General features: G+C 38.5%; 1 protein-coding gene across 1 annotated transcript in view; it reads left to right on the forward strand.

Annotated features, from left to right (window-relative positions):
• LOC121507795 (voltage-dependent T-type calcium channel subunit alpha-1I-like) overlaps positions 1–12804 on the forward strand; it is a 317733-nt gene that overhangs the window by 248094 nt on the left and 56835 nt on the right. The window contains exons 27-28 of the mRNA XM_041784135.1: positions 1596–1705; positions 10800–10933. Of these exons, the coding sequence (XP_041640069.1) occupies positions 1596–1705; positions 10800–10933 (244 nt within the window). The remainder of the gene's footprint in view (positions 1–1595; positions 1706–10799; positions 10934–12804) is intronic.

Genomic DNA, 12804 nt, shown 5'->3' on the forward strand with positions numbered 1-12804 from the left:
AGCTCAGCCATTAGCCCTATCTTCCAATAGTGAAGAATCCTTTAAAAATTCCTGGATCCAGATGGTGATCCGGATCAGTCCCAAAATCTAATCAGTTCTTCCTTATGCCATTTCTGAGATTTCCTGAAAATTTCATCAAAAATCTGTCCTCAACTTTTTGAGTTATGTTGCTAACAAACAAACTAACTAACTAACTAACTAATAAACCCACCCGATCACATGACCTCCTTGGCGGAGGTGAATATACTCCTGTCCCATCTTTGTTGGGATTTGGCGCTGGCATAAAATTTGAAATATGTGTATATTTCCAAAACTGTTCCAGCTTGACTATTGAGTTGCTTGTCTTTGTGTTGAATCCTATTAAATTTGAAATTACACTGTGTACCAACTTTTTTGGAAACCAGGGTGTGGAGTACAAAGGCTATCAGATTAAATCTAAAGAAAGCATAATCGTCTGTGTTTGTTAGACTGGTATTGCATAAACTATAGGTGACTTCATGCCTAACAACCACTGTATTCTGTGTGCAGGAGGTAGAAATGCTTTAATAAGCTGCTGCTGCCATAAATGAGCCGACATTCAGGTGCAAGAGAATATTTGTTTATTAGTCTGACAACAATGCACTCATTGTTTCTTCTAATTGAGACTTGTGTAGTCTGGAGGCTGCTGGCTCTTAGGGCTGAATTGAAACTTCACTCATCTGAAGCAGCCTAATGCCTGTTTTGTAGATAGAACATGTTAGCAGCTTTTGTGGCTGACTGCACACACAGCCTACACAGCTCATTATTTTTAGTTTAGCTTTATGTTTTAGGTCTATTTATGCCAGCTTTTACCAATACCAGCACTCCGAGTCAATAGCTATTTATGATGATGTCTAAAGCTGGGCTACTGCCCACACACGCAAGGCTACATTCAGAGACAGGCTCTTAAACATGATAACACTGGACTAAAGCCAAATTAACACAGAGGAGGAACACACTTGTTAATATACTGTTATGGAGGTTTATACTGCAGCTACAGGGTTTATAGGGAAAGAAACTTTACACTTTGGCTAGTTTCTCTTCTAGCTTAACTTTTAACATGGATGAGGATATGCATTTTTTTTTTTTTTTTTTTTAGATGTGAGAGTTTTCTGCAGCTATTTATCTCACACCAATCAAAAGTCCCTGAAAAATCATGACTGCACTTGTTGTTCTTCTTCCTTTCTGTGGTTGACAATGTGGGTTCAATCATACTAATATAAAAAGCCTCATTATACAGTCATTATCTGTCTGACTCATAAATACCTGGGTGTCCTCTGTTCCTCCCCAGAGTTTCTCATGATTTGGTTGTCGTCTGTCTCAATCAAGCTTTATTAGATTAAAGACATCTCTTGGCAAGACCCTTTCCCACATTTACAGAAAAAACAATCACTCTGTCCTTTTTTAGTTAAAAACAATATTTTACTGCTGAAAGGGAAAGGATGAAGGAGTTTTTGTTTATTAAAGTGTAAGCTCTGATAGAGATGAAGAAAGAGGGGACAGAAAAAACCTATAGCTCTTTGTTTATGTTATCTCTAACCTCCATTCCTTTTGACCTTTGTTTCTCTCCATCTCAGTCCCTGGAGACCGCACTGAAGTACTGCAACTACTTCTTCACCTCCACCTTTGTGATTGAAGCGTCCCTGAAGCTGGTGGCCTTTGGTTTCCGAAGATTCTTCAAGGACAGGTGTGTAAACACGCTGCCGGCTGTACGAAGAGGGTGCAGATTTTTGTTGACGGGATAAAGTTGTGGACTCCGTGTCTTTACATTTTTGGCAAGGAAATCTCTCTGCATGTTTTATTTAAAAAATGATACATGTATTACACATTATTCAGTATACCAGAGGAAAACTGGTAGATTTATTAAAGGTGATGTCAATCTCGTGTCTTGCAAATGCAAGTTGTAGGGGAGTAGTCGGCATGTTTGGCACATAGAGTGCACGGCTGTGGTAGTAAAGAGTTTTTGTTCATCATACGTGATTTGAAACAACAAATGCATGAGGAATGTCTGCAAGAAACACTACATCATAGAGTCAGAGCTAGAATGGAGGAAGTCAAAGATCAAGCAGTGGCTTGGATGAAAAGACAAGGCTTACTTAAAATCAATAAGTCATGATCTCAAATCGAAGCTTTGCTTTTTAATTTACTGTGGACAGAACAGGAATTATTTCCATTTAAAAATGATTTTTGTGCAACTTGAACTGAGGTGATATTTTGAATGTCTTAAGGCCGGCTCAGACTGAACGTTTCTTTGGTCATTCATGACGGCACTATATCAGACTAAAACCTGGCATAGACAGCGTTTAGGAAAGGGCAGAGCCTTTGAAAAAAAACTCAGAGGGAGACTGGATAGACGTTCGATCTGTCACATCTTTACAGGCCAATCAGAGCAACAAAACACATGATGGATGGATGGATGAATGAATTAATGTATGTTTGGAAGGATGGATGGATGGATGGATGAATGAATGTATGTTTGGATGGATGGATGGATGGATGGATGGATGGATGGATGGATGGATGGATGTATGGATGGATGGATGTATGGATGGAAGGAAGGATGGATGTATGTATGGATGTATGTTTGGATGGATGGATGGATGGATGGATGGATGGATGGATGGAAGGAAGGATGGATGTATGTATGGATGTATGTTTGGATGGATGGATGGATGGATGGATGAATGGATGGATGGATGGATGGATGGATGGATGGATGGATGAATGGATGGATGGATGGATGGATGGATGGATGCATGGATAACCCAAAATCATGGTTTTGGTTACAGAGATCGTTACTAAGGACTATAGACTGAAAAAAAAAAAGTTTTACTTAAGGAAATCATCACACAGGATTTTGAAAAATATAGTATTGTCTGCAAACTGAAGAAAAACTATTATTATTCTGTATTAGAATAGAAAAGAAGAAATGGATGCCTTTGCAGATGCTTGATCAATTTGTGCCTTTCAGTTTGTCAGTCCCTTTCCTGCTAATGTTGATGCCTCTTAAAAATAACGGTTGTGTATATTATGGTTGTATGACGACTTTGGTTGGCCCCAGATGATTTTCAGGTTTCAAACTGGGCCATGGCATATTTAAGTTTGGGAAAGGCTGCTCTGCAATGTGGGTTTTATCAAAACACAAGTTCTGAAGGCACTGGTGTTTTTGTTTTGTTTTTTTTTGATATCTCAGTAGTCCCTGCACTGTTCTGTTGTTAGTATTTTTTTTTTTATGCCTTTCTTTTCTATTTTGCGGTCACTGTGTCACAAATTATTTTTGAAAGTCCTCCTTTTATAAGACAACCCACTTTCTGTTTGTCTGAGTGAGTTTGTGCCGGTTGTGCTTCTCTGGAACTGAGATTTTAATCTAGGACGAGACACAATAAGTGTGGAGGAAAAGATCCAAGACAGCAATTCTGCAGCACATCAGGGTAAAAATTTAAAACATTAAGATTTAAAGCGACTATTAGCTTGGCTTCCATCTGCTGTGGAGAAATTGACAGTCTTAGTTGCCACCTGCATCCTTTCAGTTTGATTCTGATTTTAGATTAAAGAAAATTGTTGTTCAACTGGATGCAGCAACCGATGAGGAGATGAGCCCTGGTTATTCCATAGAACCCCATCAATAGATAGTAGATTTCTCCTAATCCTAATATCAAATATTGAATTTACTTTGAACTAGCAGTAGCACCTCAGATTAATGGCTGAAAGTGGCAGCTGACAGTGATCCTGATCATTAGCTAATGTGGACTCCCTGATGTTGGATAGTAAGCACTCACCTATGCTCTTATAATGAATTTCTCACCCCTCTCTTCCCAAAGAGCAGCATTATTAACCCAAACACATCAAAAATACAAAAAAATGTCTATTCTTTTGTAGACTTTCATTCTGGGGTGGTGTAAAGGGAACACTTCTCCCCTTCTGTAGATAAACCAGCGTGGAAACATCACCCAAGTAAAGCTCTGGCTCATAATGTTCTGGTTTAATGATCTAAATTGTTTCCCAGGTTCTGTAAAAGGCTCCAAAGTGACAAAACTTAAAGTTTTGAAACTTTAAGGAGTAAATGGGTGCTGCAGCTCTACATAGTGGTCAATGGTAGCTGTTTCTGACCAGAGCTCTTTTTGCTCTCCATTTGCACCAAATTGTGTCTTTTTAATGTTATTCATTTTTGCTCTTAAAATATGGGGTACATTCTGTGTTCAAAATACAAAAAGTTCTCAAAATTAGAGTTAAAAGGTATAAAAAAGTGTAATTGTTGATGACCTAAAGAGCTTCCTGAGAATGTTGCGTTGGAACACATGCACAAAAAACTTGGATCGTTGGAAGGATTTGTCACCTCTTAGCCAGGATGGATGAGGGGTTTGATCCCCACTTTCACATTTGGTTGTATCCAAGACACTTAACCCCAGTCTGCTCCCACTGCTGCAGTGGTTCAGTGTTGATTTCATTGACTAAAACTATGACTTAAATTGTTCTTCAAAATGAGAAAGACTGGGCTAAGACTAGCCAAAAATAGATCTTTGATGGCTGTAACTTACTAAAAGTAAGTTTAGTTTTCATCAAGATGACTAAAACTAGACTAAAATGTAATTTTGTTTTTGTTAGATATTCAAACTCCATGATATTTCACTGTAGGTAAATCTGTAATAATGCAATGCATCGCAGCTATTCTGCATCTCAGCTGTAGCAAGCAGGGACCCCAGGTTTGACAGGGTGCAGAGAAGACACTAACATGGCTTGGTACCAGATTCAGACAAGAGAATAAATGCTTGAACTAAAAGTTGAGACTGAAATGTTTTTGACTTTTCCATTGACAAAAACTAGACTAAAACTATACAAAGTAGAAATGACTAATTTCTGACTAAAAACTAAAAAGCATTTGATCTTAAGACTAAATGAGACTAACAATACAATTAGCTGTCAAAAAATCACTGCAGCAGTTGCATGTGAATGCGTATGAATGGAAACAGCTGATTCTGAAGGCCACTTTACATATTGCAGCCTCCTCTGTCAGCGACCAGGGTGTGAAAGTGGTGTGAATGGGTAAGTGTGACATCTGGTGTGAAAAGTATTTTCAGTAGAAGTTAAATACTGTACATGCTCAATTCAATATACATTACAGAGCTGCACATCACCTTTATATGCCTGTAGCACTGGTGCTACAGAGGTTGATAGTCTTGTAGCACAAGAAGAAAACTTGTAGCACAACCAGTTGGTAACCTAACAATGCTTGGTAAGTGATTATACATTACAGCAGGGCTCTTCAATTACAAATCCAAGTGGACCAAATTTTAAAATCAAGAAATGTAGCTAGGCCAGAAATGTTTGGCGCCCAGTAAGCAGGTGGTGATGTCAAATTTGGAACTGATACAGAACAATCTGATGAAAAATATGCACTTTTTATTCATAGTCTCCCTTTTAAATCTGGCAACATGACAAAAGCACATCAAAAGTGCATAAAAGCACAACAACAGAGCTGTAGGTGAACATAACCTGGAGTATGAGAAATGTTTTTTGTTTTTTTGTTTTTTTCACTTGAATAAAAATGCAATAAATAGAATGAAAAAATAAAATGAAATTCTGTAAATAATTATTTTGGTCGTATCTTACCCAGGCATATCTTAAAGTGCCTAAAAACTAAATATGCACAGCTGTAGCTACGGTTGAAAAGACATGTTTTATACTCAGTATTTTGGGGCTACTTCTCTCAGCATCACTAGCCATGCTTCAAAACAACACAGTGCATTGTAGGTAGACTGTTACTAGGCAGTGTTGCTGCTGAGTGTTGCACTGATGGTCTGAAATACTGTGGGAATTCATGAAAACTTACAAAACAGGTTGCCCTCTGCATCTCTGGCATGACCACAGACTGAGTTACTTGGGGGTTGGTTCTGGGTGGCATGTGACCCCTGGGCTGCTCATTGAATGGGCCTGCATTACAGCTTTGCATTAGTAGCCACAACACAAAATGACCCTGTGTGCAAATGCGAAATCTGCAAGGAGGAAAAATTGTCATTCTATAAATAAATGTATGGTCAAGCAAGACACAGAGACAGAATGGAAGGATTATGGTGACTGATGCATGTATTTACCAGCCCAGTGTTCTCAAACTGGGGGTCAGGACCCCCTTAGGGGTCATGAGACATTGAGAGGGGGTCGCCAGATGTCTTCCAAAAAATAAAGAATATTTTTAAATGATCTCAAATGGTACATTTCACCTATTTTTATCAAAAGTGCATGCATCAAATTAGTTAAATGTAAAATAAAGATATGGCCATTTGGTGACATTTACACTTGAATCAAAGTAATGTTCAAAAATTCCTTTAAATGTGAGTCTGCACTCAACTGTTCTTGAGTGTGCATGGCTGTATTCAAATATGCTTTAACCACCCTCTGGTACAGAGGAGGTCCCCGGTCTCTGGCACCTTTATTTCTGGGTTGCAGGGTGGAAAATTGTGAGAACCCCTGCTCTAGCCCACAGACCTTAAAGCAGCATTACTCAACCCTGCTCAACCAAAGAGCCAAATTGTTGGAAATTATTTTTGCAAGAAAGAGCCATAATCTTAGTGGTAAAAAAGTGGCAAAAAAGCAATAAAAATAAGTTCAAGGAGGCAAAATGACCAAAAAGTGGCAAAAATGGATGAAAAGGGGCAAAATACGCATAAAAGGGTTAAAATTGGGTAAAAGTGGTAAGAAAAGGGCAGAAAGTGGCAACAAATGGGTGAGACGTGACAAAAAAGTAAGTTACAGGTGGCAAAAATGGTCAAAAATCAGCAAGAACATAAAAAAAATAAGTGAAAAGTGACTAAAATTGGAAAAAAGCAGCAAAAAGTGGCATTTAATGTCAAAGGGCAACTCAAATGAAGAGTGGTAAAAACAGGGGAAAAAATGCAACAAAAAGGTGGGCAAAAAGCAGCAAAAAGGAATAAAAGTTGCAAAATTAGCAAAAAGTAACAGAAATTGTTAAAAAAAATAGAAAAAAAGGAGCAAGAATTGCAAAAAAATGGGAATGAAAATATACTGACAAAAATACTGACTGACAATAACAGCCTACTGTGGAAAATAAACTGACCTGTGCATTGCAATGAACAATATCTGAGGTCAAAGTTTCCATTTTTAAGGTTTTCTGGGGAAATAATATTTCAAATTAAGACACAAGAGAGCCACAAATCATCAGTGAAGAGCCACATGTGACTCGAGAACCACACGTTGAGTAACACTGCCTTAAAGTAAACACTCAGGGTGCTCATGCTCCTTGTGCAGAGGGTTAGGTATGATATGAGGGACTGAGCTTCAGCTTGCATTTATAATGTACCACAAATACGAAATAAACAGAGTGGGAACAAGTGTCTAATCTTAAGTCCAAATCAAGTCTGATTAAAGAGCAGCTAATTAGAGTTTGATTTAAAGTCACATCTGCGTGCCTGGGCACACATACCTCACCCTCTCGCAATCTCTTATCACACTGGGGCGACAAGACGTAGAAACCCTGTAACAGACTAATTTTCTTGTAGTGCATGCGGCATTAATGTTGCACTGTGCAACCCTGCATTTAACATTCACTTTTTAGGTGATAAGACAAAAATGATCCCTGTTGCTTGTTCGATGCACCAGTTTGGACCTTCAAAGTGGACGAGTGTCCAAACTGAAGTGGATTTTTTTAAGTTGATAAAACATTAATTAATCTTTTTAAAGTATTTTTACTCATTTAGCTGCAGCTGTGTCCACCTACCTCTGCCAATCTGAAACTTTGAGAGCCCTTGTGATATCTCCTGGCATGTTTGATAACTCATCCTCTTGACTTCAAAGACATTACTTGACCAGGAATTTTCAGTGGCATTAGTGGAGGATCACTTGGATGTAACAGAAGTGTTCAAACTCATCTAAATGCTCTATTAGTTGGTGAGAGACCCAAAAATTGAGGATTCTGTGCTAATATGGACATGAGAGATGCTTTGCTATGAGCAGGAACAGCCAGAGCAAAGTGGAATAAGGAAGACAAAACCAACTAAACTGGCAGGGTTTTGCACTGGAAACTACCATGTCTTTAGTAGACCAGGGGTTCTCGGGACCAGAAGTGGATCACGAAGCTCTTGCTAATGTGTGCCAGGGAAAAAAAAAATGTGACAAAAACCCCATCTAAAGAAGCCCTAAATGGACATACAGCAATTTCATAGGTGTATTTTTTTTTTTAGGTTTTCCGATGATTACAAGTAAATCTCAGTACTTTTACCAAGATTTCTACCTATTTATCTCCCTTTGTGATGAAAATAAGCTGATTTACGCAAGTTAAGAAGAAAATTCTTAAAGAAATTACCAAACTTCTATGCTATCTCAGGAAAATGGAGTAAAATAAGATGTACGTACTGTCATTGACGAAAGTATTTGCACCCCTGGAATTTAGAATTTTCAAAAAAATACACCATTTCTCCCAGAAATTGTTGCAATAACAAATGTTTTTGGTATACGCGTTTATTTCCTTTACGTGCATTGGAGCCACACAAAAAATCAGAGGAAAAAAGCCAAAATATATATAATTTTACACAAAACTCAAAAATGAGCCGGACAAAATTGTTGGCACCCTCAACTTAATATTTTGTTTCACACCCTTGGGAAAATAAATAACAAACCAATCGCTTCCTATTACTATCAACAAGCTTCTTACACCGAATTTTGGACCACTCTTCTTTTGCAAACTGCTCCAGGTCTCTCAGATTTGAAGGGTGCTTCTTGCAACAGCAGTTTTGAGATCTCTCCATAGGTGTTCAATGGGATTTAGATCTGGATTCATTGCTGGCCACTTCAGAACTCTCCAGCGCTTTGTCTCCAACCATTTCTTGGTGCTTTTTGAAGTATGTTGGGGGTCATTGTCCTGCTAGAACACCCTTGACCTCTGACACAGGCCCAGCTTTCTGACACTAGGCCCTACATTGCAGCCCAAAATCTCTTGATAGTCTCCAGATTTCATGATTCCTTGCACACAGTCAAGGCACCCAGTGCCAGAGGCAGCCAAACAACCCCAAAACATCCTTGAACCTCCACCATGTTTGACTGTAGGTACTGTGTTCTGTTCTTTGTAGGCCTCATTCTGTTTTCTGTAAACAGTAGAATGACGTGCTTTTCCAAAAAGCTCTACCTTAGTCTCATCTGTCCACAAAATGTTCTCCCAGGAGGATTGAGGCTTACTCAGGTACATTTCTGCAAACTCCAGTCTGGCTTTTTTATGTCTCTTTGTCAGCAGTGGGGTTCTCCTTGGTCTCCTACCATAGCGCTTCATCTCATTCAGATGACCACGTATGGTCCCAGCTGACACTTTTGCACCCTGAGTCTGCAAGACAGCCTGACTTTGTGTGGAAGCTGACTGAGGATGTTTATCCACCATTCCAACTATCCTGCGTTGCATTTTTTTGTCAATTTTTCTCTTCCATCCATGTCCAGGGAGATTAGCCACAGTTCCATGGGTTATAAAATTCTTGATTATATTACGCACAGTGGACAGAGGGATTTCAAGATCTCTGGAGATGGTCTTGTAACCTTTAGATTGTTTATGTTTTCAGTCCTCAGACAATTCTGGGCTCTTCTTTCTCTTCTCCATGCTTGGTGTGATGCACACAGGCACACAACACAAAGGTTGAGTTAACTTTTATACATTCTAACTGGCTTCAGGTGTGATTTCTAGATTGCCAGCACCTGTTACTGCCAAAGGTTAGTTTAAATGAGCATCACATGCTTGAAATAAAATGATTTACCAACAGTCTTAAAAGGGTACCAATCATTTTGTCCGGCCCATTTTTTGAGTTTTGTGTAAAATTATGTCAATTTTGGCTTTTTTCTTCTGTTTTTTTGTGCTCTTTTTGCACATAAAGGAAATTAACATGTGTATACCAAATTATTTGTAATTGTAGCAATTTCTGGGAGAAATGGTGTATTTTCTGGAAAAATTCCAGGGTTGCCAATACTTTCGTCCATGACTGTAAATACTTCTGTTTCTTTTGTCCCATCTCTTTGTTCAATAAGTCTTTCTATTCAGGGTCCAAACACGAACACTTTATGGATTGTTCTTTTGTCATCATGGTGTAATGGTAGCCAAGAATACTGATCAACCAACATTCATGAAATAAACAAGACTTTTTTTTTTTTTTTTTTTTAATTTGGGTTGTGCTTTCTCTTAAGGAGGAGATGGTGGGTCCTGATGCCTGACCAGTTGAGAACCACTGCAATAGTCAATAATATTAAGAAATAATGAAGGGTTTCCACTTCAACATGGCTGTCTCCCTTACAACTTCATTACATTGTTCAATTTTAAACTCAGAGATGCTGCAGGGGCTTCCCAACCATTACATTTTTTTTAATCTGCCTTTTTTTGTGTTTGTGGAAAATCATCTTCAAATATCTCCCGGATGTTCGGACCTGGTGGGCCGCCAGGCTTGCTGACAAAATTTTTGCATATTTTATTGTGGAAGGTGTTCTTCTAGTATTAACATGAATATTCATGAGAGAGCAGGCCTTCAGGTGATGCTTTGTGCCGTTACGCATTCTTCTGCCAAGTCAGTATTGGGAGAATCATGCAAATTATGCATGAAGTTCATGTAAAATATTAATATTCATTGGGAAATTAACATAACATAGACTGTAGTATGTGCAGCCATGAAGTCCAGGGATACATACTGAGCTAATATCCCATATTCATGCTCACTGGTCTGTTCAAAGCGTTCACTTAACAGGTCAAATTGCCGACTATGGTGGAATAAAAAAATCATTGTGTGTGCATGTGTGTGCAGGTGGAACCAGCTGGATCTTGCTATTGTGCTGCTGTCAGTGATGGGCATCACCCTGGAGGAGATCGAAATAAACGCCTCCCTTCCCATCAACCCCACCATCATCAGGATCATGAGGGTGCTCAGGATAGCACGAGGTAATTCCACTTGCACTAACACACAAACAGAAAGTTAGTGATATTTCACATCATGAGCTCTGTAAAAATGAGGTTATATGCCATTTAGATTCTTCATTAACTCAAGAAATGAACTGGATTGGAGGTTTTCCAATTTTAAGGGCAGGTCTTTCCTTATTTTCTTGTTTCACTTACCCAAAATTCTGCCGTTTAGCTGTCATTTAGTTGCAGCACAACTCATGAGTTCATTGCATGGCATATAAGTAAAAATCTGTTTACATATCTTGGAGTTTAGAATGCTCTATGTATGAATAGATGGCAAGCTCTCTTTAAACCACCGATTATTGCATTAAATGCGCATTAAAACTCACCCCACTCTCCTTATGTATGATTTACATTACTTTTGGTGCTGTTATTCTCCCTCTCTGACAGTAAAGCTGGTATTTCATTTCTCTTATTAGCCTCCTCTCTTCTTAAAATTCAAAGTAAATTGCTGGACTTGCTCTCCAGGCTGCTCCACTTCCTCTTAACTTCAAATTTAGGAGGATTAAGGCAAATTACATCAATCTCACTTAATCCTGGCCCTCCTACTGTCACCCCCCTGCCTTCCTTATTACTGCACTGGGACCACTGAGTAGACCCCTGGGTAACCGGCGAGTTAAACAGCAGCCGCCGGTAATTAACAAGAACGTAGGGTACTTGATGATGAGTGTGAGGGCTACTACGTGACTTTTAATCTTTTTTTTTTTTTCTCCGCCTAAAATTTGTAAGACTCGGCCCTGAATGCTAACTACCTTGTGTGGTTGTGCACATGAATATTAAAATGATTCTGATTCATAGGTCTCTTTCTGATCACTGAAATATTAGAATGGCCTGGACTAAAGGATGGTTTATATTGAACTGGACTGATATCTTAGTTTCAGCTGAGGTGCAGCGGAATTAAAAAAATAAAGATACATCTGGAAAGTGTGGAGCAGACACTCTAACTTTATCACCAGCACCGGTGGATCGGGATTCAAAACTGGGTCACAGATTTTGCTCCATTTTGCCACGAAACAAGTAAATCTTGCTTTTAATTCTCAAAATCTGAGCTCAATGATCGCATTCTTGAGGTAACAAATCTGTTTTTTTCCTCATAAAAATGTGTTAGTTTCTCAAGATATAGGCACATCCTGTCTGAGTTTCTGTAATGAGGAATTATTTTAAAACATGTTTATTTTGTCCTGTCTTTTAATTCAGTCAGGTTTTACTCCATCAAAGGTCCAAACTTCCACTTGTTTCCAGGGTTCCTGCAAACCTTTACAGAGCAAACTTCAGACTTGAAATCTATTTTAAAAAATAAGAGATATTTGATATTTGATACCACCTCTGGCAGGAAACAAAATGTCACTTGGTACAGGGAAAATAAGTCTTTTGGTCATTAATGCATACATTTTGAGGATTTCTGGCACATTTAAAGCCTCTAAATAGTTTAAATATTTTTTTAAAAGCAGAAAAAGCAGAAATTTTGCAGGAAAGACCTATAAAAATAAAGCCAGGCTGTACGAATCTTTAAGTGGGCAACTTGGTAACCCAGAAGTTAGAGAACTAGACAAGGCTTATTAAGTAAGAAAGAAGAGGGCAGTCTACCTCTAGGAATTTGGGCATTCAACACTTAATTCTCAGAATCCTGGTAAATATTTACAAAACAATTTTTGGTGGGAACTCAGCAAGAAAAATACAATTAACAATAATAAAGTAATAATAAATAAGATAAATGATGATAAATTAAGAGAAAACTCACTTTAAAAGGGGATTTATAGCAAGGTCAACAGTTTCATTACTTAGAACGCTGGTTCTCAACCTTGGGGTCGGGACCCTCTTTGGGGTCAGGAGGCACAGGGGAGGGGGTC

The sequence above is a fragment of the Cheilinus undulatus genome, linkage group 4 (genome assembly GCF_018320785.1).
Source record: "Cheilinus undulatus linkage group 4, ASM1832078v1, whole genome shotgun sequence".
NCBI lineage: Eukaryota > Metazoa > Chordata > Actinopteri > Labriformes > Labridae > Cheilinus > Cheilinus undulatus.